Below are 27,161 nucleotides of genomic sequence, written 5' to 3'. Positions count from 1 at the left end.
AAATAAAATGCCCCTTTGTACCAGACGGAAATAATTTTCTGTAATGAGCTCACCCTATGAAGTACTTAATGGCATCATCCTGTAATGCAGGTAGATACCTTCTTCATCAATTAATTGAGAGCAGCAGCGTTTATTCATAAGGAAATTTGTCAGATGCTTTCTGTTCTTTTTAAACAGTTCAAAAATTTAGGAAAGTTTACTTTTGCCCTATTTTTCTTTTGATTACATAAAGTAAACTTGTCCTTCAATCTTACAAAGTATTAATATTCTCTCTTGGAACATGTCCAGTTGGACATATTTCTAGCAAAAAGCAGAACCTCGCAAAGCTAAACTGAACTCACATCCCAGCGCTCACACCTACTGTTATATTTTAGTAGAGGTGAACAAAGGTGAACTGTGTCTTCCAGATACATCCAACTGCTTCATGAAGCCCTCCTTCAACCACACATCAACACAGCAACACAAAAAAGGTTGAACAGGTTTTGTTAAGACCTTCCTGTAGCATCAAATTCCAGAACACTGCTTCCATACTTTTCAACTTCCCCCCACTCCAATTGCTAACGTTACCTCCAGATTACTTCGCAACAACTTCTCTTCTTCCAAATCCTTCTTTAGTTTTTCCAGTTCTCTCCTAATAATAGTTAAGATATCAGAAATACAATCAGGACAGGGAAAAATAAAAATCTGCATTACTGAGAACAGGAAGCACAGGCCTGGTTGAAGTTTTATGAGAGGAATTCACATAACAATTGTCTGATGCTACATCTTATAAATAAAACTTACATATAGGTACATGCTCAGTAGTGAACTGGTACTCAAATCTGTTGGACTACCAACGTCCACCAACTCTCAACACTTCCTACCTATTACTATGCATCTATCCCTAACGTATAATCACAATTTTAAGTAGACTACTTAAAAAATTGTATTATTATTTTACTTGGAGAGTTGAATTTAAGCTACAATAACCAGGCAATTTCTACATAGGGAAAAGAAATTCTTTAGAGTTCTCCAAACATGTTTTATTTCATGTTTTACTATGTTCAGGCAAGAAAGTGCTAAGAATTATCATCAAATCACTGAAGAACTATATCATTAATCACCGGAACTCATCATTTACTAGCTTGCTTTGGAAACCAACTGATCCTGATGCTTTCTAATCTCTCAAGAGGTCATTCTAAAAGTGACTTTGGTTAGCACCTAGTGATCGTTTAAATAGTACCAAAATGAATATCTATACTGTAAAACTAAAAACAGAAATAAGGTAATTTTCCTGCAGATGAGTCTTTACTATGTTTACTCAAACACCAGTTATGTTTTTCTTCTACATGCACAAAGATGATGGATCAACTTCTAAAGAATGAAGTTCTGAATTAATATTTTAATATAGAATAGATTTTGTTTTTAAGAAGTTTAGTATTAAAGACATTTGGAAGATGTCCATATATCTCTTTGCATATTGAGAAGGAAAATATTTACCCATGATCTTTCTTCAGTGCATCTACTAAACTCATCAAATCATTAATCTGAGTCCTGAGCTCTTCCACTGAAATTTTTTCATCATCTGTTTCTCCTTTAAGCTGGACATCTCCAGGAAAGAAGTTGAGAAGAACAGAACTTGGTCTCTGAGATGAAGATGGAACTGGGGGACTGAATGCAGATGGCTGGAAAAAAAAAAACAAAAACCACAAACCCACAACAACAATCAGTAGAAAGCTAAGAAATGAAATCTTTATGAACTGACCAGTTACAGCATGCAGGCTATACTGGTATGGGAGCTACATATGCACAAGTTTCCTTAATTTTTTACCCAAAAGGTAAAAAACCCCAATGTCCAGTTCAAATAACTCTCTCATGTACCAGGGTAGTTTATTTCATACAGCTCTTTGTGAAGCATTTCCCTGAGGTTTCTGTAGTCACACTGCAGTTCTCTAACATTAAAAAAACCCTGTGGTTTAATGGGGCCCATTGGTTGATTATAAACAACCTTTTGTGCACCTTTCTGATCTGCTCAGCTGTTCTGTCCAGAGACTAAAGGCTGAGCAGACACGAAACTTGACTGAAATATCACCACGGTTTCAAGACACCTGACACAATTGTTCTTAAAACCGATGGACTTTATACTAATAAAATATAAACAAACTTTGTACTAAAATTTCTACTGTGAACATTATAGTAAATGACATGGCTGACTTGCATTTAAAGACAGTTATTAGCATTTAGATGGTTGCATCAATCTAACCCAGAAATACAAACAAGAAGAACAGAATACCTATCTGCCTGGTACTTTTCTCAGTCCTTGGTATCTTACCTTTTTTGTTTCAACTGGCTTTGGTTTGGCACTTTCCTCTTCTTTCTGCACCTTCAAATTTTTTTCTGGACACAGATTTTGACTTGCCTGGTAAGCCATTCATAAAAAAATGAAAATATTTTCAAAATTAAAAAAAATAAAGTAATAGAAAAAAAACCAACTGCCACATATTTCTAAGGATGCAATACTAAAAAGAAAAAAAACCCAAAACAATGCAAACTTAGATTGCCAGACTGCCATAGTTTTCTTTCCCTGCCAGTCACACCTTTCCTTCCCCCCCGATGAACTGCTTCAGCTAAATTTAAGTCAAACATTGCAATCTTGGGCAAGATTTTCAAGCATCTCTGCAGTACTTAACAAGTCCTAGATGTGTTTGGGAGCCTGTAGGTGCTTCCCTAAAACACAAACATTAAGAGAGTGTAGATGGTAACTGGCATGACTGAACCATACAACATCTGATGATATAGAAAGGTTTGGGTTGGAAGGGAACTTAAAGATCATCCAGTTCCAACCCCCTGCCCTGGGCAGGGACACCTCCCACTACACCAGGTTGCTCAAAGCCCCATCCAGCCTGGCCTTGAACACTTCCAGGGATGGGGCATCCATGGCTTCTCTGGGCAACAGTGTCTCACCACCCTCACAGTAAAGAATTTCTTCTTTGTTATTTCTTCTATCTAATCTAAATCTCCCCTCTTTCAGTCCAAAACCATTACTCCTCATCCTATTGCTACATTTCCCAATAAAGAGTCCCTCCCCACCTCTCCTGTAGTCCCTCTAGGTACTGGAAGGGACTCTAAGGTCTGCCCAAAGCTCTCTATTCTCCAGGCTGAACAACCCCAACTCCCTAAACCATTACTCCTCATCCTATTGCTACATTTCCCTCATCTTCGTGGCCTCCTCTGGACCCGCTCCAACAGGTCCATGTGCCTCTTGTGCTGAGGGCTCCAAAGCTGGACACAGTACTCCAGTTGGGGCCTCACCAGAGCAGAGGGGTAGAATCACCTCCCTTGTAGACGGACACAGTACTCCAGGTGGGGCCTCACCAAGAGCAGAGGGGTAGAATCACCTCCATCGTAAACATAGCTAAACCTCTGTGGCATTTTGCATTTCACTCAGGTAAAGAATCCATAAGGCTGTTTCCTGGGAAGTTTTTTCTTAGTTCACTAGTAGGAAAACACCCCCATATACTCACTGTATTGCCACCGAAGCGCGTCGGCAGCCTCCTACCAGTCATCTTGGGTCGGTTTGCAGTGGGGTGTGACAGAGTATCTGAGGTAGCTATTACATCATCAAAGCTTAGCAGATCTAGAAAAAGATGATAACAGACCACCATCAACACCAGAAGGTTTCGCTGAGGTTTTTTTATTTTTTTTTCCTTTAAAAAATTTTATTATTTTTTTTCCTTTAAAAAAAAAACAAACAAAAAAAACACAAACAGAATTCTTATTGTTTCAAAGATTCCCAGCACATACACCACATGAGACACATGAAACAGCTACATGACTCTGATATATCTGGGAAACCACATTTTTCCCCCTTGAAAAATACTAGGTGTTAATCCAACTAGCATTTAAATTTGAGTTCTCAACAGAAGAAGTGGTGTAGTCACATAGCAGCATAAAACGGACTTAAGTATTTACAGAAAAATCTATTTATGCCTGCTTTTTTGATAGATGGCTTAAGCTATTCCAGAGAGGATACTTTCTTGTCACAAAATTTGCATGAAAACCCACGTTTAGTGACTAAGACAAAAATAAAAGCAACATGGTAAAGTACACATCCAGACTCTGATGAAAGTACATTAACAAGATATGAACTGCAAACATTTCTGTTCACGGCAGTTTTTTCATCTGTAGTTTTCTTAACCATTTCTCCACAAAAATAATAAAACTTACCTGTCAACAGATGTGTAATAAGATAGTTTTTTTTATTTAAGCATTGACATAAAATGATGGATATTATATACCATTTTACAACACAAACTCATTAGGCTTATTCTGGAGACTCTAAATGTTTAACTGAAATGCCACATAGCATTTACTATGGGCACCAAAACTAACATTCAAGGGTTTGGTTTTTTGTGACAGCTGACTTTTACATGACATTATGATTTATCAAACAGAAGCTACGATACTTCTTTCCCTGTTTTCTCATTCATTTTGAAGCTATAGCTGGAGGTCAGATAAGAAAAAAAGCCCTAGGAACACTGAGCCAGACCATTCATAACAACTCAGTGTTTGGATGACTTAAAATCAACTGATTAATTAATTAATTGAGTTCAACTCACACATTGTCAAAGCTACTTGATACCCATAGGAACTAAGTTTTCCACTGAATGTTTTAACTTATTTTAATGCCTTCTACTCTGCATTACTAACCTTGAAGTCCTTAAAATATTCACATCTTTTGGACATCCCTGAAAGTATCTACTTCATCATCTGTTGCCTTGTTGAAACGCAAGCATTTATAACATTATTTGTTACCAATCAGTTTTGCTGCTTTTTAATTTTTATTAAAGAGAATGTAAAGACAGTCTTTTGTAAACATGTAATCATATTTGCAATTAAAAAAAGAGGGGAAGAAAAACAAAGAAGGAAGAAACAGAAGAATGATGAATGGCAAGCGGCTGACGGAAAAGAGGATGAGGGAGAAATAAATAACTACAGAGGTATTTCTGTTGTGGTTTGTGCCAATAAAATATTTAACTTATTAGAAGTCGAGCAACAGTGACCAAAGGGTATATCTTCACATTCTTTTCTCAATTGTCACTAACCCCAGAGCACCGACCCACAGCAAAATGTAAAACAGGATTTACATTAGTTGTGCATTATTAAAAAGGTAACAAGAATGCAGGAAAAAATAAACATGCCTTTTCCCCCATCTCAGTAATTTTTGCCTTTAAATGCTCCTCCTTTTGTCATTCAGCAGAAATAAGAAATCATTTGGCAGCAAATTTAAATAAGAATTTTAAACTGAGTTGCTATCATAATTGTAATGTCAGCCCTGTCTCCAGGCATGCTTCACAGAGTAAACATCAGGGACATTAAGTATATTGAGAAGAGATTAAGAATCCTGTGTAGTTCTGAAAAAACCCACAGTATTTGACAAGGCTTGAAGATGAGAAGACTGCTACAGTCTTGAATTGTATATGATTTAAATATAGATGGTGAGATGACACTAAAGTCAGGGTTTCCCCCCCGCCCCCTATTTGTAAGAGCTTCTAAAGGAAATTACTACACTTGAGACAATTGCTCAGCATTAAAATGTTACCATCACATTACAGTCAGAGGGAATTCTGACTTTTCCTTTTTAACTTTCCATTTCCTAGCTTGGATATAGGGAAGAAATTGAAACACAGGCTGGTGAGGATTAGGGTTTGTGGGTTTGGGTGGTGGTGGTTTTGTTTCGGTTTTTTTGTTTTATTGTGGGCTTAGGGGGTTTGCTTGTTTTTTTTCCCTTTTTCAACAGCTTTCTTAGTTATTTTAGGAGAAAGCTTGGCCCCACTGAAACCAATAAAGATACTGATGAAACCCATTGAAAGTTCACAATTTACACCCATTTCAATCAATAAAGTGATTTATCAATTAACTTTCTCACAGTAATTGCTAAAGGAAATTCCATCATATGTCTCCAGGCATACTCCACAGAGTAAACATCAGGGACATTAAGTATATTGAGAACAGATTAAGAATCCTGTGTAATTCTGAAAAAACCCACAGTATTTGACAAGGCTTGAAGATGAAGACTGCTACAGTCTTGAATTGTATATGATTTAAATATAGATGGGTCAGGGTTTCCCCCCCGCCCCCTATTTGTAAGAGCTTCTAAAGGAAATTACTACACTTGAGACAATTGCTCAGCATTAAAATGTTACCAGCACATTACAGTCAGAGGGAATTCTGACTTTTCCTTTTTAACTTTCCATTTTCTTGCTTGGATATAGGGAAGAAATTGAAACACAGGCTGGTGGGGATTAGGGTTTGTGGGTTTGGTGGTGGTGCTTTTGTTTGTTTGTGTTTTTTTTTTTTTGTTGTGGGCTTAGGAGGTTTGCTTGTTTTTTATAGGGAAGAAATTGAAACACAGGCTGGTGAGGATTAGGGTTTGTGGGTTTGGGTGGTGGTGGTTTTGTTTCGGTTTTTTTGTTTTATTGTGGGCTTAGGGGGTTTGCTTGTTTTTTTTCCCTTTTTCAACAGCTTTCTTAGTTATTTTAGGAGAAAGCTTAGCCCCACTGAAACCAATAAAGATACTGATGAAACCCATTGAAAGTTCACAATTTACACCCATTTCAATCAATAAAGTGATTTATCAATTAACTTTCTCACAGTAATTGCTAAAGGAAATTCCATCATAGTACCAAAAAAGCAATACCATAAATCTGGGGATAATTTAAGTCAAATAATGATTTTAAGGCTGAGCAAGAGCACCTTTCTTTCTAGAAAGAGGAGCTAAGCTTAAACAGCTACTTAGGACAGACTATTAGAAAGCTCTTTCCTGCAAGCTTAACATGGATCCGTAACAGAACTGTTAGGAGCTTTAACAGATACAATTAGGTGAGAGGTTTTGTTAATATTTGTGAATGCTTCAAGTGTATTCATAGCAGTGTGTCTTAAAAAGCCTTCACAAAAAGAAGCAAAGCTGAAGGGGCATCTAAAAAAAAATTATGGTTCCAATATCTCACGTGGCTGGGGTTCAAAAACCCACAATAGAGGTGAAACACATCCAGTATTTCAGAAGACAAGACCTCACATGAATCTGCTGAGTAAGAGATGAGATCAGGCAGCCCTTTTTCCTGTTACTCATCTTGCTGAGATTGCACCCCAAAAATTTAGGGATCATATGTAATCTTTAGAATATTTAAATTTGCAGTTAAGAAATACTAGGTATTTGATACAATTAAGCATGTGCCCAATATGGGACTTTCACATATACTATTTTACAACACTTATAATACTAAAGAACGTAACTATGAAGTCTTTAGCTAATTTGTGCTACAGAAATATAAAGCCATTCAACCTAAATACATCTAGTACTATAGATACTGAACACATTTCGTTAGAAGAATTATGTTTGGCTTATCAATAGCTGGACTGTAGTTTTTCTTGTTTGTTTCCTTGTGCATTTTATCTCTACAAACTCCTAGTTGAAAAACATACTTAAAGGAAATTCTTGCTTAACAGCTAACGAAAACAGGCATTCAAAGAAAAAATAAAAAGCATTTTAAATTGAAACCCAAAAATTTTAGTATCAATAACTGCAACTGAAAATTACGCTTATGACGTTAAGAAGAGGCTATGTGTACGGCATAAAGCATTTGGATTTCCTTATAGATTGTTATCTTACCAAAATGGAGAAGGGTAGGGTAATTTCCTGACACGTAAGAAGGGAAACATGGCAAACAGGATAGGAAACAAAATCTGGAAAGAAAAGTCAAGGAGAGGAATGTCTAGAAAAAGATTCTGAACAAAAAAATTATTTCACAAAGCAGGAAAAAGAAACATTTGTAGAAGAAACAGAATCGCTTTACATGTTCAGCATGCTACTGTTACAGCTTGAGTCTTTTACAGTACTTTAATTCTAACCAAACAGAGAAACATTTACGCAATTTGTCCACATACAGCTTTAAGAGAAGGTATTTCAATATGATCAATGTTTCTGAATGTGTTTGAGTATTTCTCCTTATCTGAAAGAATATCTTTAAAGCTTTTCCTCATCCGATAGCTGGGGATCAAATTTTGGTCTGGGGTGGCTTGTTTTTTTATATTAAAGTTCATTGTGTTTTCAAGGGGATTTCAATATGATCAATGTTTCTGAATGTGTTGGAGTATTTCTCCTTATCTGAAAGAATATTTAAAGCTTTTCCTTATCTGATAGCTGGGGGCCAAATTTTGGTCTGGGGTGGCTTCTTTTTTTATATTAAAGTTCCATGTGTTTTCAAGGGGCGTTTTTTTCTGAGCATAAGTGATACAGGAACACATCCAGCACAATCTTAGGGATAAATCCGAGTAGGAGGACAAGGCTTACATTTTTAAGGCTGGATTTTGCATCACTCTTTCAGCTCTCAGCTTACTTTGACCTGGAAGTGCTTCCTTTGTATCCTCAAACTCCATTTTTAACAAGAGGCAATAATTAAACTGCCAATTGAAAAGTCTTTAAAACAAGGCATAACACAGTATGTGAATAGTTTTTGCTGGGGAATAAAAAAATAACTTACAGTTACTTTAGGATATAAGTAACACTGATAATATTTGTAATATTTCCAGGAGACTTTAATACCTACTGAAGTCCAGCTTTTTGTGGTTCAGAAAAATGTAACTTTGGCATTAAAAACATACATGAACTAACCCTTCATCCTACAAAGCATTTAAGTTTAGAAGCACATTTTAAAATGCTTGGTGGAAAAAAATCAGGAGTACATCTTTCTATTCACAAACCAGCTTTTAAATGAGTTATTTTTGTCTTGCAGATGAATTTATTACACTTTAGGACCAATTATTCTACAACCTGGATATCATAATTGGCCCCCCAAAAATGATCAAGGTATACTACAATGTAAAAACTTATTATTATTATTAAAACCTTTTCTGAGATGAAAGGTGGAATTTGAGATATTCAAGCCAAACACTGCAAGTACAATTCACTAAAGCTTTTCCTGCAGTGGTTAGTCATACCATAAAAATAGTTTAGAGTACAAAAAAAACATATGCCCACAACAGATGATGTCTGCCTAAGAGGCACACAGACAACTGAAATCAGTTGCTCTGTCAAGTAAAATAGTAAAGTAAATAAAATGTAACTGTATAACAGCAGCTCAGAGAGCCTGATCATCAATGTGGGTGCTTTAACCAGTATCAAGGTTTTTATAGTATAATTTTAGATGTAAAGAGCTGCCAGGCTTGGCTCAAGGTGCATTAAGCAAAGCCAGAAGCGTGAAACTGAAATGTCCAATGCTCCACGCTGGCCCAAATTTAAGGTATGATAAAATCATAATCTAGAATAGCTATGAACTTAATCACAGAAAGCTGAAGGCAATGGCATTACTAAAAATACGCAAGTTAGCTAGAAAAGCAAAAGTTATCTGAAATGCAAGAGCAGAACAAACGAAACCAGTCAGTAAGGAAAACAATTTCATAAAAACGCAAGATAAAAGTGGCAGCAAAAAAAAAAAACATGCTTTCAAATCAGAAGAACAAACCTTTACCTATGTTCCCTTCTTCCTGTCATCTATTACAACACAGAGCTCATCACCTACCTCTGAAGAGCCTACTGACTTCTGCTCATCGCTTGCTGACTCCTACCTTCAGCTACCCACAGCAGTTCTAAAAAATACCTTTCTATTGAACTTTCTATAACTGCACTTTGTTGCATTTTGAGTAAATTCCTTAAAAAGCTTATTCTAACCTTGTAAAATACTGCAATCCAAACAGAAAGACCACAAAGAATATTTTTACTGTTTTCTTACCTGATTCTTTAGAGCTCTTTGCCACAAGTGAATCTACCTCTACTGATTTTGGTCTAAGTGGTAATGGTTCAGAATCTAACTTTGGTTTTGCTACTGGCTCAACTTCAGATTTTGGTCGAAGAGGAACAACTTCTCCATTAGATCTGTAGCAAGAAAGAAAAACAACAAGACATACCTAGTTAAGAGATTAAGTAGTTTACCACTGAAACATACCAAGAATTAGAAGTAAATGGAAAAATTTCAGTAGACTGTATAATTTTCTAAACCTTTGCTTAAAATCAAGTCTTTCAGAGAGCAATTCTTCTCCTATAAAAGCCAATTCTTCTGTTCCAGCTCTCTCAGAACTGTCAGATATGTACAAACCCCCTGTAAAAATAATCCAAAACTTTTACTACAGGGAACATTTTGGCATTTAAATCTAAAGTATTACACTACGGTGCAACAGAAGACAAGAGAGCTGAAAAACACCCTCAGTAACATCTCTTGAAATATTCAGAAACATACTCAGACTCCTTGACATCAAAATCTTTCTGTAAAGAAAAAAGTTGCCAAGAACAAATTATTTCTTTCTGGGTACAGAATAATAGCACCTTGTATATATGGCTTCTATTATACCACACATTCTTTGCGTATCTGGTCAATCATCCAGGGACACAAAAAAAAAACCAACAAAAAACACCTGCCACCAAAACAACAAACCAAAAAAAGCACCAGGAAGAAAAAAAAAAAACAAACAACAGATAACATTTTCCTTTACAATTTTTGCCATCATTTATGCCACAGCATAACAATCAAGTTTATAAATGGACCAGCTGTCAGTTTCAATGTGTCCCTGTCATTAACTCATCTCCCAAATCCTTTATTTGGAAGTTTTATTGCAGTACAAAAAAAAAAAAAAAAAAAATTTGCGTATCCATTCACACAGGAAACAGCAAAGATCTTTCCCTAAGAATCAATATACAGATTTATGTATGCTCAATATCAACGTACTTTGGGATCAAAGTAATTTTCCCAATCCTTTTTTTGGAAGTTTTTTTGCAAAAAAAAAAAAAAAAAAAAGAGCTAGCAGCCCTGTCTTCCCTATTTTTCCAGTAACTCAACTGAGAATACTCAAGATGGAGCACAGAGACTGGATGTGCTTCTGTAATAAGTGCTTTCTTCCCCAGAAAAGCACATGAGCTACGCTGAGTACCTTAAGTACAGGTACTAACTGTGCTCAACTTTTCCTCCTTTCTATCTATCTTATATTACATAAACTGCTGAAACACTGAATGTTGGTGCAGATCAAATCTTCAGATTTCTTCCAACCCAGTAGTAATTCCCAAGTGCCACGTCCACAGATTCTTTTACACCATATTGCTACTGTAGCTACAACTTCTTCACTACGTTCCAACCCAGTAGTAATTCCCAAGTGCCACAGATTCTTTTACACCGTATTGCTACTGTAGCTACAACTTCTTCATTACAAGTTAAAGCAGAACAGCCCACAGATTTGTAACTTCATCTGCCCCATCATTACTTATGCTGTAATATTTGCTCTGAGATGCAGTCAATCTCTTGAAGTAGAAAGTTGTAAGTTTACATCGATAAAAACTTGAAGAAGCAAGACACTGGTAAGTGTAGGGCAGAACTTATCCCTGCGTCCTCTTCAACCTTAAAACACAAGTTTCTTCCAACCTCATCCATGAAGACAGAGCAATAAATCAAATAAAATATACTTGGTGTATACAATTTAAGTTATACTGACTTGGATACAGGTGATGGTAAGACAGGCTTGTCTGGACAGATTTTGGGTTTTGGGTGCAGAAGCCCTGCTCTCAGTAAGCTGTTGGTCTTGCTTGGAGGAATAGGCTTCTTGGGTGGTACTTGAGGAGCTTGTGGCTTCACAGGCTTCTGATCTGAAGCTCCTTTTTCATCTGACAAAAAAAAGTCACCATACCATTTAAAAATCCCATGTTGTCTAGAATTCTTATGCTGCTAATCAATTAGAAAGCAACTGCTGTCAGAAATACTTACTTTGAAGATCAGATGAAAGTGAAAAAGATATGCAAGTGTCTTAAATGGTACCTTATCAAAACACACAAATTAGAAAGCAACTGCTGTCAGAAATACTTTCTTTGAAGATCAGATAAAAATGAAAAAGATATGCAAGTGTCTTAAGTGGTACCTTATCACAACACACAAACTACTAACCTGAACTTAAAAACCATTATGTTCAAGTAAGCAAGAAGTCTTTCTACTGATATGAAACAGTAGTAAGAAATTATGGATTCACATTACTGTACTGCAAACGACAGCTAAGAAGCAAGAATCTCTCTGGACTGCTACTGCTTTCCTTTTTCTATGAATTTACCTTATCTCCTCTTAAAAAGGTAGGGTTTGGTTTTTTATTTTGTTGTAACTAGACTTCTTCAACATACACACAAACAGCATAATTTATCTACGGAAAAAAGGGGAAAAAAGAATATTTATCTGAATAACTGATTTTAGATAGAGTCTATCTTCCTACAAATTCAAGATATGAATTAATAAAGTTAAAATTATTGTTCAATGACTGTACGACCTAATCAAATACTGTCCCTACAGGGCAGTAAATAAGTAAACTGGGGACGGAGAGACTGCCCTTCAGCTTGGATTCTCCCCAGCCTCCCTTTGCTTTTAACTAAGTATTGGTATTGTAAAACGTCTACACATGCTACGGATTTGGGGGCAGGGTTGAAAATTTGCTTCTGCTCCATCCCAGTTAAGTGCCTAAACTGGGAGGTCTACAACTGACTTCTCTGGACAAGTCCTGCCGCTGCTGAGTGTCAGTCCTCCTGCCACAAAATGAAAAAAAACACTGATTTTCTTTCACAGGAATACTTAAGTATTCTTTATATACTTTACTTAAGTAAACAGATCATAGAGATGCTTCTGCAAAAAAGTATTATCCAGGGCAGAATTATCTTCCTGCTTTGGGCCATTTGAATATTATGAGAAGATACGAACTAAAAAACCTAAACTGGTTGGCATCTCCTCCCAGTCTCCTTTAATGTTGAGTGAAAAAAAACCCCAACCAACTGAGGTAGTGGAAGGATTTTGCCACATGGTGGTGCTGAGTGTCCTGTGTAAAACAGGCTATTCTCAGCGGTGGCCACTTCCGCCTACTGGTCCTATAGGCAAGATTTCAATTTCAAATGCCCAATACCAATTAGTGTTATTGAAGACCAGTTACTTCATTTTAGTTACGCTGAACACAATTTGCGAATTACGCCTTCTGTTTTTAAGAATAAGTGAGTTCATTAACGGGGCAGAAAAAATTCCGTCGTCAAATCCTATTCCTGAATTACCATCTGTCAGTTTTTCCCTTCAATTACTCCCACTCAAAATCTGAATATTAAAAACCCTCCGCAGCTAAGCGGAGAAAGCGAATACCAAAAGGTCAAGATTCATTATGAGCACAGAAATCCAACGATTCTGCTGGACAAAATGGGACGCCTCTTACTCGGATTTTGTTCCACAATGAAAAAGATAAGCGTTGGCTAAAAATAAGCAGCTTAATAATGGAAGTAAAAATACTGATCTGAAGACATTTATACCAAACAAGAATTTCTACCTGGCACCACTAAGTGTCCTTCACTATTTCTACAGAAATACTTATAGAAGTAGTGCTTTGAATTTTTCATCAATTTTTGATGGTAAGTAAAGGCAGGTTTATCAGTCTCCCAACAGGCATTAAAAAATTACACCATTTGATAGCGTGTGATTAGAGCTGCTCAATTACAATTCTTTTTGAAAACTAATTAGTATACAATTTCATACTTAATTTAATCACTAGTATCAACACGGTTATTTTTCCACAAGTGCACTGATAAAAGGGCACTTCTTCTAGAAAACACTGCTGCTATCTAAAGAAGTAACTTTTAAGACCTGATCTTCAACTGAACACCAGACAAACTTCTCCATCGTCTCCTGCGCTATCTAAAGAAGTAACTTTTAAGACCTGACCTTCAACCGAACACCAGACAAACTTCTCCTCCATCATTTCCTGTACCACAGTAAAGGGCAGCTCTCTACCTTAATTTTTTCAGAAGCTTTCATGTCCCTAAGCATTTGGGATGGTGTCACTTCCTATATTCATTCAGCCACAAACAGTTGAACTCAACTATGCAAAGGTTAGCATCAAAGTACAAACAGAACCAGTCTAAAATTAAAATTACTTCGGTTTAAATTAACTTAAAACTAACAGAACCAGTCTAAAATTAAAATTACTTCAGTTTAAATAAAACTTATAAAGAGCCAAGTGATCAAAATTTCCAGAGTCATACAGTTGATCTCGATTCACACCTGAAGCTACTGTTCCAACAAAAAAAACAATTTGTTTGCCTGCATGCAGAGGAAACAGCTGATTTTAAGAATTCTTCACATGAAACACCTGAAAACTGGCTTTGTTTAAAAGTGTGGGTTACAGGAACCACCCAAGGAAGCCAAGAAACCCACAGAGCAGGCTTCTGTGTCCAAATGCTGCTCAGCCATGGTCGGCCACAGCTCACCATCCACAGAGAATGTTTTTCTAACAGGGTTAAGCTGCAATAACATCAGAATTGCTTCTTTTAAGATCCAACCAGCATGCCTGGTTAAGCTTCTGACTTTTAACACAACCAAAACAATTTGACTTGGCAAGCTTTTCAAATATAAAATACTATTCTACGATAACAGTAGCTTTTCTTCTGAAAAAGGTCTCCTTTAAATTTTAAGAATAAAGTGGTAAACATCTCCAAATTCTGTGGAACTGGAAGACATGGAATATAGCAAGAATTAACAGGACAAGAAAACTCAGTTTCTGAGCATTGTTACTGTAATGTCTGTCTAAGAAGTGCTGCAACAGTTCTGTGTATTTCTTTCTTTTCTTTTTTCTATCAGAGATTTTGGCTAAAACATTCAGAAGCAGCAGCAAACACTTTCATTTCTAATAACTTACTATTTAAAACTGCAGTTACTGTCACAGAACTAAACTGAAGTAGTAACTATATTATGCAATAGACATTTTTTCAGAATGCAAGGCAATAACAATAAATACACCTTTCATGAAAGTGTACTAGCTCCTCTAATCACTTGAAACAGTTCCACAGACACAAGAACTTCACAGATGGCATCAAGAGAATCTGTACAGTATCTTCAGAACAGGAACCTATTGCACAGAGCAGCCAAGCTAAAAACAATAGCTCGTTTACAAGAGCTGAGTCTGAAGTTCACTATAAAGAAAACCCATCTCACCTTTTTCATCGGGCCTCAAAGAAGGGAATTTCTTCTCTCCAGTTGGCAATTCAGGTTTTGGAGCTGAATGCAAGAAACAAACCGTAGACGTTTCTCAAAAAGCTTTAATTATCTTAGTCACTAACTAAAAATATGACATACACCAATTTGTGTTTATATTTTCTCCTTTGCAAGGAGTATAAAACCATTTATAAACACTCATCTGAGTCCAGCAAACTGTAGGCCTCTATTAAAATGTTTCCAAAGCAGGCTCCATCATAATTTTGAAAAATATATAGCAGCAATGTAATACATAAAGCACAAAAAGTAGCTTCAAGCTGTGACTATGGGTGCCTGAATTACTAGGAAACACAAAGGTACTTCTGAATTTTCTTCTGAAGTCATGCACTACTTCTGAAATTTAATATTTCTCCTCAGACATGTACCGCCATACGGACATTACGTACCTGGAGTTTTTATTGGAGGTGGAGGTTTCTTTGGCTTCTGCAAAATGCAATTAAAAAAAAAAACAAAGTCAGAACAAACAGATATTCTCTACCAAAGACGGGTTTATTTGTGGTTTGTTACACACCCTGTAATGTCTAGCTTGTTTGCTAACTGATTTCAAAGTATTTCACAAAGGAGGCAATCAATTCACAGACAGAAAACACAGAGAACTGGAATAATTCCTCTAATATCTCCCAGACAATCAGGTGCAAAAACGGGAACAAAATGCATTGTTCTTAAAACTTAGATCAGTGCTTCAGCAACAGGCATAAGCCACAGAGGTACGAAGAACTAAAAATTAAGAATTACCTCTTTTCTAGTCCAAAGACTTGCTCTGATGGCACCCATTTTAATTTCAATATGTAAACCTCAATTTGGGTTAATACAATGTGAGTTTAAAAGAGTAATCGGGTAAATTTTTAAGCCAAAACCAGTCACTTTCACTGAAAAAAGAAAAAAGGTTCTAAATATTGTAAGACCTATTTCAATTAATTGACTTCTAAATTGCAGCAAAGTAGCAGCATTTGCAACATTAACACGGCAGTTACACAAAAAACATTGTTTTGAGCTTCCTTATCACTCTATATTAAGTGGGGAGAGATGCACAAAGTACTCTTAGTGATTAAAAGTTTACAAAGTATTACAGTGCCACAGCTTGAACATTTGAACATTGAAAATAACTCTATTTTAAAATGCAGCCACTCGTTACTTTCCTTAAGCTGGTAAAATGGAATTTCAATCTGACAGACGTCTCAAGCTGCCTCACCCTCAGAAACTGATTCATGGAAGTGCTTGAAAAGAGGCTCTTGAAGGTTGTACAAAGGACAAGACTCACTGATAAAACAATCATGAAAGCCTACAAAAAACACTTTATACAAACACTACTGAAATCATATAGGCTGAGGCTAGGACAGCCCCTCCAGAACTGCCCCGTAGTGGGTATTTTTGACACAGTTGCTATGGATGGATTTCACTTCTGCGCCTCCACCACTATTGAATAAGCCCTTAATGCAGAAAGATTTTATTCTGACAAGTGAAATGTAATTAACTAAGCATGAAACCCCATCTTAGATGTCTTCCTCTAGTTTCAGAGAACACAAAAGCTGGTGAACTTAAGTAACAAGAGCCTACTTTCTTTCTTTCCCAAAAAAGCAAACAAACAATCATGAAAGCCTACAAAAAACACTTTATACAAACACTACTGAAATCATATAGGCTGAGGCTAGGACAGCCCCTCCAGAACTGCCCCGTAGTGGGTATTTTTGACACAGTTGCTATGGATGGATTTCACTTCTGCGCCTCCACCACTATTGAATAAGCCCTTAATGCAGAAAGATTTTATTCTGACAAGTGAAATGTAATTAACTAAGCATGAAACCCCATCTTAGATGTCTTCCTCTAGTTTCAGAGAACACAAAAGCTGGTGAACTTAAGTAACAAGAGCCTACTTTCTTTCTTTCTTTCCCAAAAAAGCAAATGCATTATCCAGCTGTGCAGCACCGCTGCCTCCACCAAAAGCAGTTACATCGGGGGTTCAGCACCCCCTTGCCATTCTGTGATTCTGATCTGGGTTTTTATTACTTTGATATCAAATAGCTAATTACAATAATTGGCCATTCAGCTCCTTGAACTTCAAAGCTGCTCAGTGCAAGGTGAATCCCTGTACCCAGGCACACTACACAGGGTAGAATAAAGGATCAAAGCAAACGATGTTTCCTATAGACAGACTTTATGGCAGAAGAATCACCTTTTTTCCCCCCTCTTTCAAGGGAGCAAATCTGTATTGTGGACCAGCAATACTACTCACCAAGTCAGCCATATGGTACAGCATTTATGCCATCCTTGCAAAGCTGAGAATGAATTTGAAAAGAAAACGCTGCCTGGGATAACTAGACTTTCTGTGTACGATAGGTACCTGACGTTAAATACTAAATTAATCACCATCTGTCAGGTTGTATCTAGCAATCCTCTGTGAATGTCTCCAATTCCGGACCAAATGACACTAAATTACCATGAATTTGCTCTGCTGAAATGCAGGCTTCAATGTTTAGATGTCATGGAGCTGAATTCCTCACATCTAGGGATGCCGTACATTTGTGAATTGACACAACCATCTTTGCTACGTAACCTGGTCCAGAATCAAAACATCCCACTAACATCCACAAAGGAAAAAACCCACCAAGAAACAAAAAAACCCTCAAAAAATAATTATAAGACCAAGGAGTACGACATGAAAACACAAATTTCTACAAGTTAGCACATAAGATGGTGAAAAAATATTTCTAGATCCCACCTGAAGATCATCCTTCATGCACTCCAACCTCCTGACAAACTTAACATGGAAAAACCCCAGTTGGTCCCACAGGGCTCCTTCAGCATTTTGCAATTGTAGTTACTTAAAGGACTATAGATAGAAGAGATCAACTGCTTATCTCCTTTCAAAACACTAAGGGTTTAATTCAGTAATCAGTTTAACCTTTAAATCTTTCTTCTTTGATAGAGTTAATTCAAGATAAAGTTAAAAACCACCACAGTTGTAATAAGATCTGAAGCAGCACAATGAGCTGTGAAGTCTTTTATTCCTTGAATTTCCATTAAGACTTTTTTGCAATACTAAACGATGCATGTAAGAACTTACAGGGAAGTCTTTATCAGACTCTTGTATTTGAACTACAAAATTCTCTGGGAGGAATCCTTCTTTACCATTGAGTTCTCCTTTCCACCAGCCTAGCTGTCCAGTATCCTAAAATAAACAACAGAACATTTCAATCAATATTTACTTCTTCCCTGGAACAGATACAGTTACAAGAACAACATTTTTGCTTTTACCCACAATATAAAATAATTGCTTGTCTGAAATACTGCATTTATAAGTGGAATACTTTGGCCACCTTCGGCAGGGGAAACAGCTGCAGATCAGATTAGGTTTGGTCACTTTTTGTTTGTTATCTAAAAAACAGGATGAAATTATATTACATCATATATAAGATAAGGGCATAAGGATAAGATCTGCAAAGAGAAGGAAAGTACATAAACCCAGTTATGACCCAACGTACAATATTCAATATTCTCAACTTCCTTGACCAACAGCTTATTCAGTAAACACTTCAAGTGCAATTGGAGTAACACAAAATTCAACTAAATAAAAATTATTCTGATGTAATTGATCAGGTGCAGTGGTCTGAAAAGGGTGAAGAAGAAAGAGATATACCCTACTCTGGTTAAAAATAGCCACACTGGGACATAAGAAAAAAAAAAATATGGAGAATTAAATCAGTGGCACAGAAATCCATTACATGATCTTACTGGCTTGAGGCCTCAGTCTGTCCATGACAGAAAGTACGATGCTATTTGAATATTTTAGCAGCGTAAATAAGAGCTTTCCTCTGTGTCTCAGATCCAAAGTACTGCAGATGTCACTGCTGTGTACAAGTCCGAGGGGATTACTGCTGACATGGGCCACTGTCAGCAGCACCAAGTAGTTCATCCCAAAGTTGGGGATGAACAAAGACAATTCAGCGCTGAGATGTGGAACAGATGAAGGAGAGGGGAAAAAAAATAAAACGTTGAATAAAATAATTCAAGAAAAAAAATCCCACCCCACATTAACCTAAAGGAGGGATCAGCAGGAAAAAGACCTGAATAGATAACTAATGCTGAAAATAAAAGTTTGCTAAAGTTTCATTGTCTCCCTCTGACACACTTTCAACAAAGTACTAGAGTCCAATTTCATTAACTTCTATGTTTTTTCTGAAATAGCAAGTAACACCAACACCTGGATTTCATTCTCCTACTTAAAACATTTGCTCAGTTTTCTTCGTAATACCTAGATCAGAATCCTTAAGTACAGATACTAATTCCTTATCTTTTGACACAATAATGCTTTCCAACCACCATACCTAGGTTAGCCTGAAATATCACCAGAGAAAAAGTACAAGTTCTGAAGGTGAAAGGGCTACTTGTAAAACTTTTCCAATTTCCTCACTGAAAAGGCATTTGGTCCCGGTACACTGATCCAACTGGAATCTAAGATAACTTCCTACTCTGGAACAATCTTTAAATATCTCCAAGTGCAGGAGAAAAAAGTTGACTCTCACACAAGGCAAATACGTCTCCAAGAGTATTTAGTCAAACAGACTCTCTTGCTTTCCTATTTCACACATTACCTACCAGTACAAAATCCACAAAAGCTATTAAAAAGGTTAAAGCAGACCAAATTTCTTACCTTACTGATTATTTGAATGATCTCCCCTTCTTTAAAGCTGAGTTCATCATCTGAGCCTTCATAGGGAAGTGTCGTCCTGCAATATTCCTTGGCTGAAACAAAGCAGCACAATTAACTACATTTGCATACCACGGGTAGTAACGTTAAAATTTGCTCTGCTGAAATGCAGGCTTCAATGTTTAGATGTCATGGAGCTGAATTCCTCACATCTAGGGATGCCGTACATTTGTGAATTGACACAACCATCTTTGCTACGTAACCTGGTCCAGAATCAAAACATCCCACTAATATCCACAAATAAAGAAAAAAACCCACTAAGAAACAAAAAAAAAAACCCCAAAAAATAATTACAAGACCAAGGAGTACAAACCTGGTCCAGAATCAAAACATCCCACTAACATCCACAAAGGAAAAAACCCACCAAGAAACAAAAAAACCCTCAAAAAATAATTATAAGACCAAGGAGTACGACATGAAAACACAAATTTCTACAAGTTAGCACATAAGATGGTGAAAAAATATTTCTAGATCCCACCTGAAGATCATCCTTCATGCACTCCAACCTACTGACAAACTTAACATGGAAAAACCCCAGTTGGTCCCACAGGGCTCCTTCAGCATTTTGCAATTGTAGTTACTTAAAGGACTATAGATAGAAGAGATCAACTGCTTATCTCCTTTCAAAACACTAAGGGTTTAATTCAGTAATCAGTTTAACCTTTAAATCTTTCTTCTTTGATAGAGTTAATTCAAGATAAAGTTAAAAACCACCACAGTTGTAATAATAACTGAAGCAGCACAATGAGCTGTGAAGTCTTTTATTCCTTGAATTTCCATTAAGACTTTTTTGCAATACTAAACGATGCATGTAAGAACTTACAGGGAAGTCTTTATCAGACTCTTGTATTTGAACTACAAAATTCTCTGGGAGGAATCCTTCTTTACCATTGAGTTCTCCTTTCCACCAGCCTAGCTGTCCAGTATCCTAAAATAAACAACAGAACATTTCAATCAATATTTACTTCTTCCCTGGAACAGATACAGTTACAAGAACAACATTTTTGCTTTTACCCACAATATAAAATAATTGCTTGTCTGAAATACTGCATTTATAAGTGGAATACTTTGGCCACCTTCGGCAGGGGAAACAGCTGCAGATCAGATTAGGTTTGGTCACTTTTTGTTTGTTATCTAAAAAACAGGATGAAATTATATTACATCATATATAAGATAAGGGCATAAGGATAAGATCTGCAAAGAGAAGGAAAGTACATAAACCCAGTTATGACCCAACGTACAATATTCAATATTCTCAACTTCCTTGACCAACAGCTTATTCAGTAAACACTTCAAGTGCAATTGGAGTAACACAAAATTCAACTAAATAAAAATTATTCTGATGTAATTGATCAGGTGCAGTGGTCTGAAAAGGGTGAAGAAGAAAGAGATATACCCTACTCTGGTTAAAAATAGCCACACTGGGACATAAGAAAAAAAAAAATATGGAGAATTAAATCAGTGGCACAGAAATCCATTACATGATCTTACTGGCTTGAGGCCTCAGTCTGTCCATGACAGAAAGTACGATGCTATTTGAATATTTTAGCAGCGTAAATAAGAGCTTTCCTCTGTGTCTCAGATCCAAAGTACTGCAGATGTCACTGCTGTGTACAAGTCCGAGGGGATTACTGCTGACATGGGCCACTGTCAGCAGCACCAAGTAGTTCATCCCAAAGTTGGGGATGAACAAAGACAATTCAGCACTGAGATGTGGAACAGATGAAGGAGAGGGGAAAAAAAATAAAACGTTGAATAAAATAATTCAAGAAAAAAAATCCCACCCCACATTAACCTAAAGGAGGGATCAGCAGGAAAAAGACCTGAATAGATAACTAATGCTGAAAATAAAAGTTTGCTAAAGTTTCATTGTCTCCCTCTGACACACTTTCAACAAAGTACTAGAGTCCAATTTCATTAACTTCTATGTTTTTTCTGAAATAGCAAGTAACACCAACACCTGGATTTCATTCTCCTACTTAAAACATTTGCTCAGTTTTCTTCGTAATACCTAGATCAGAATCCTTAAGTACAGATACTAATTCCTTATCTTTTGACACAATAATGCTTTCCAACCACCATACCTAGGTTAGCCTGAAATATCACCAGAGAAAAAGTACAAGTTCTGAAGGTGAAAGGGCTACTTGTAAAACTTTTCCAATTTCCTCACTGAAAAGGCATTTGGTCCCGGTACACTGATCCAACTGGAATCTAAGATAACTTCCTACTCTGGAACAATCTTTAAATATCTCCAAGTGCAGGAGAAAAAAGTTGACTCTCACACAAGGCAAATACGTCTCCAAGAGTATTTAGTCAAACAGACTCTCTTGCTTTCCTATTTCACACATTACCTACCAGTACAAAATCCACAAAAGCTATTAAAAAGGTTAAAGCAGACCAAATTTCTTACCTTACTGATTATTTGAATGATCTCCCCTTCTTTAAAGCTGAGTTCATCATCTGAGCCTTCATAGGGAAGTGTCGTCCTGCAATATTCCTTGGCTGAAACAAAGCAGCACAATTAACTACATTTGCATACCACGGGTAGTAACGTTAATACCAGCTCACTTATGCTGTCTGAAAGGAGAGCTCAGAAATTAACACCATAATCATACTTCCCTTCTAGACCAGCCATCTGAGACTGCTTTCAAAGGTTCACCATGTAATTCATATCACAAGAAAAATATTATGGATGTGCAGAGCAATGGAGGTAAATCTTTAAGTCAGTAGTTCAAGCTCTAAAACACTTTTTCCATAACAGCAACTTAATTCAAGTACTCTGACTTCCAAGGGAGAGGAACCTACTCAGTTAAACTTGTAACAGCCTATCGAGCCCTCCCCATAGCATTACATATTCCATTTTGAGCTACTTTTAGACAAAGTTGTTTCAAGCTTTTCATTATTTTACACTATCTTCTCTCAAAATTCATCCAAATTTCAAATTTGCAATCCTAATTAAATACAAACAGTTGTTTCAAGGATCCCTTATTAACACTTCTGTACAATTACAGAAACTTCAAATACCCAAGCAGCACTTTTGCTGAAACTCTACAGTGAAACCAAGTAACTGAAGCAAAGGAATTCCTTGGCTAAGCACCTGAAACCAGAGCTCATCTGAGTGATCAGCTCGGACAGTCACAGCCTCTTCTGCAAAAGCAGAAAGAATAATTCCTTTCTTTCCATTTGGTACAGTTCAATAACTAATCCATTTAAAATTGTGATAACGATTTCAGGTGAAGAAGCAGGAGGGTTTGTTTTCCTTTCCCACGCTAGAACAAAAACAACATGAGAAAGGCCAAAATACATTAATATAGAAGTCTTGCTCGCAAATCTTTTTTTTTAAACCCAGCATATTTAAAAGAATTTAGCAGATAGAACGTCTGGATTTCTGTATCTGACAGATTAAGGAAGAGGAAGCAAACAAAAAGGACTCCTCTGCCCTGCCGTGACCGATCAGGTGTTTGGCACTGACAGCACACACAGATGAGCAGCACAACATCGTCAGTAGGATCCTCTGCAAGTCTTAATGAACACCTTTGGGTGGCTGGCAAGAAAATAAATGAGCTAGTTGCAGTTAAATCTTTTTGTTGGATTTTCTTTAATCCTGATACAAATCTTTAGTTAGAAAAGGTACAAATTGTATTCTTAAATGAAAACATGCCTCGGTCAGTGCCAACCACTAAGTTAAAATGCAAAAAGTATGCCAAGCCAAAGAGATAGATCTATATAGATACACACAGATATGTAATTACTCACGACATGAGTAATCCCAGGTACAAGAACTTGCATTATTTTATTGCCTTATCTAATAATCAAAACTGCTTAACTATAGATTATGGTGGTTTGTGAAGAATTACGGAAACATAAGCAGAACAATGTCAGAGATGAACATTCAAATCAAAGTCCAAAAAAAAAGCACAATGACTCTAAAAAAAAATAAAATAATTCAACATGCATACTACAAAGATGAAGGAGAGGGGAAAAAAAATAAAACGTTGAATAAAATAATTCAAGAAAAAAAATCCCACCCCACATTAACCTAAAGGAGGGATCAGCAGGAAAAAGACCTGAATAGATAACTAATGCTGAAAATAAAAGTTTGCTAAAGTTTCATTGTCTCCCTCTGACACACTTTCAACAAAGTACTAGAGTCCAATTTCATTAACTTCTATGTTTTTTCTGAAATAGCAAGTAACACCAACACCTGGATTTCATTCTCCTACTTAAAACATTTGCTCAGTTTTCTTCGTAATACCTAGATCAGAATCCTTAAGTACAGATACTAATTCCTTATCTTTTGACACAATAATGCTTTCCAACCACCATACCTAGGTTAGCCTGAAATATCACCAGAGAAAAAGTACAAGTTCTGAAGGTGAAAGGGCTACTTGTAAAACTTTTCCAATTTCCTCACTGAAAAGGCATTTGGTCCCGGTACACTGATCCAACTGGAATCTAAGATAACTTCCTACTCTGGAACAATCTTTAAATATCTCCAAGTGCAGGAGAAAAAAGTTGACTCTCACACAAGGCAAATACGTCTCCAGGAGTATTTAGTCAAACAGACTCTCTTGCTTTCCTATTTCACACATTACCTACCAGTACAAAATCCACAAAAGCTATTAAAAAGGTTAAAGCAGACCAAATTTCTTACCTTACTGATTATTTGAATGATCTCCCCTTCTTTAAAGCTGAGTTCATCATCTGAGCCTTCATAGGGAAGTGTCGTCCTGCAATATTCCTTGGCTGAAACAAAGCAGCACAATTAACTACATTTGCATACCACGGGTAGTAACGTTAATACCAGCTCACTTATGCTGTCTGAAAGGAGAGCTCAGAAATTAACACCATAATCATACTTCCCTTCTAGACCAGCCATCTGAGACTGCTTTCAAAGGTTCACCATGTAATTCATATCACAAGAAAAATATTATGGATGTGCAGAGCAATGGAGGTAAATCTTTAAGTCAGTAGTTCAAGCTCTAAAACACTTTTTCCATAACAGCAACTTAATTCAAGTACTCTGACTTCCAAGGGAGAGGAACCTACTCAGTTAAACTTGTAACAGCCTATCGAGCCCTCCCCATAGCATTACATATTCCATTTTGAGCTACTTTTAGACAAAGTTGTTTCAAGCTTTTCATTATTTTACACTATCTTCTCTCAAAATTCATCCAAATTTCAAATTTGCAATCCTAATTAAATACAAACAGTTGTTTCAAGGATCCCTTATTAACACTTCTGTACAATTACAGAAACTTCAAATACCCAAGCAGCACTTTTGCTGAAACTCTGCAGTGAAACCAAGTAACTGAAGCAAAGGAATTCCTTGGCTAAGCACCTGAAACCAGAGCTCATCTGAGCGATCAGCTCGGACAGTCACAGCCTCTTCTGCAAAAGCAGAAAGAATAATTCCTTTCTTTCCATTTGGTACAGTTCAATAACTAATCCATTTAAAATTGTGATAACGATTTCAGGTGAAGAAGCAGGAGGGTTTGTTTTCCTTTCCCACGCTAGAACAAAAACAACATGAGAAAGGCCAAAATACATTAATATAGAAGTCTTGCTCGCAAATCTTTTTTTTTAAACCCAGCATATTTAAAAGAATTTAGCAGATAGAACGTCTGGATTTCTGTATCTGACAGATTAAGGAAGAGGAAGCAAACAAAAAGGACTCCTCTGCCCTGCCGTGACCGATCAGGTGTTTGGCACTGACAGCACACACAGATGAGCAGCACAACATCGTCAGTAGGATCCTCTGCAAGTCTTAATGAACACCTTTGGGTGGCTGGCAAGAAAATAAATGAGCTAGTTGCAGTTAAATCTTTTTGTTGGATTTTCTTTAATCCTGATACAAATCTTTAGTTAGAAAAGGTACAAATTGTATTCTTAAATGAAAACATGCCTCGGTCAGTGCCAACCACTAAGTTAAAATGCAAAAAGTATGCCAAGCCAAAGAGATAGATCTATATAGATACACACAGATATGTAATTACTCACGACATGAGTAATCCCAGGTACAAGAACTTGCATTATTTTATTGCCTTATCTAATAATCAAAACTGCTTAACTATAGATTATGGTGGTTTGTGAAGAATTACGGAAACATAAGCAGAACAATGTCAGAGATGAACATTCAAATCAAAGTCCAAAAAAAAAGCACAATGACTCTAAAAAAAAATAAAATAATTCAACATATATCTATCAAATTTGGGCATTTTATTAATTAGTAAAGAATAAGTGTAACACATTTCTATGTGTCTTTATTCTGTAAAAATACATAAATTCCTGTACTGCCAGTACAGCCGAACTACTCAATCCTCCTTTTCTCTCCTTCTCCAAGCACTTCTCCCCTCCCACATACACCAAGTCCCAAAACAGACAGAAAACTGGGCCAGAACAGGAAGCTTTGACTCTGCTCCAGCTGCCAGGAAGGCTGGTAGCATTATACCCTGCAGGCTGCCACTGTCCCCTCGTGTGCCAGTCAGCACCACCTGAGAAACCCAGCCTGGTACCTTAAGAATATGAACAATTTCCCACTTCAGCATCTCCTTTTAGGAGCCCGATATTCTGCCAGGAGTTAAGACAGAGTCCAGTTTAACTTTCCATCTAAGATAGTATTTATAAGACAGTAAATTTGAACTTCAGTAAATATTTTTAATAAAGGTATTTTAAAACTGAATCTTTTCCAAAGTCTTGGGACTAACAACACGGTAGTGGGAATGACAGATGCTGTATTCTAACATAATGGGGGGAAAGAGGAGTCAAATTGTGATTATTTTATTTTTTAAACAAAATATTTTTACATACTTGCACCAGAGGCCAAAACAAGCTTCCCAGAAATAGAAGAGCCACACCAAAATAAGCCACACTAGTCTAAACATTTTAGAGATCTGTTTATTTGCTAACATACTGCACACAGTTTATTTTCAACTTGCTTTCTCGAAACAGAGGATGATATACATAAGCTCTAATATGGTCCATATTAAAATAAAAACAGTAAAAAAGAAAACTAAGGTTTCTTCCAAAGGTTGTAAGTTCTTAAATGGTGTTTATAGGTATTACCTACTGATGTTCTCCTACAGCATCTATTACCACCACACTTAAGTTCCTCTCTGATATATTTGTTTCCCTGGGGAGCAGAGACTCAGCATGGCTACTGGACTAGTCCCATTTTTTGCTTTTAGCATGAGATCCACCTGGAATTGTGAAAAAAAGCTAAATACTGGATGTTCTGACTGCTCAGCACTGAACGCTCAGATTTTTTAAGGCAGACTTGGGTTAATTTTTATGCAACATTTCAGAACAAGCCAAATTTCCCAGTGCCCAGGGCTGTGCACTGTTGCTGGTTCTTACAGCAATAGCTC

The 27,161-nt window shown here is 36.7% G+C and overlaps 1 protein-coding gene across 1 annotated transcript in view; it reads right to left on the bottom strand.

The window, feature by feature from the left end:
- CD2AP (CD2-associated protein) overlaps window positions 1-27,161 on the bottom strand; it is a 77,561-nt gene that overhangs the window by 2,819 nt on the left and 47,581 nt on the right. The window contains exons 8-17 of the mRNA XM_014958222.1: window positions 24,449-24,540; window positions 20,618-20,722; window positions 15,473-15,509; window positions 15,027-15,089; window positions 11,518-11,686; window positions 9,771-9,913; window positions 3,504-3,616; window positions 2,312-2,398; window positions 1,480-1,664; window positions 568-631 (exon numbers count right to left, since the gene is read on the bottom strand). Of these exons, the coding sequence (XP_014813708.1) occupies window positions 568-631; window positions 1,480-1,664; window positions 2,312-2,398; window positions 3,504-3,616; window positions 9,771-9,913; window positions 11,518-11,686; window positions 15,027-15,089; window positions 15,473-15,509; window positions 20,618-20,722; window positions 24,449-24,540 (1,058 nt within the window). The remainder of the gene's footprint in view (window positions 1-567; window positions 632-1,479; window positions 1,665-2,311; window positions 2,399-3,503; window positions 3,617-9,770; window positions 9,914-11,517; window positions 11,687-15,026; window positions 15,090-15,472; window positions 15,510-20,617; window positions 20,723-24,448; window positions 24,541-27,161) is intronic.

This window comes from Calidris pugnax, unplaced genomic scaffold (genome assembly GCF_001431845.1).
Source record: "Calidris pugnax isolate Ruff unplaced genomic scaffold, ASM143184v1 scaffold276, whole genome shotgun sequence".
NCBI classification, from domain to species: domain Eukaryota; kingdom Metazoa; phylum Chordata; class Aves; order Charadriiformes; family Scolopacidae; genus Calidris; species Calidris pugnax.
The sequence above is the reverse complement of the archived record's forward strand: the minus strand, read 5'-3'. Positions and strand labels throughout refer to the sequence as shown.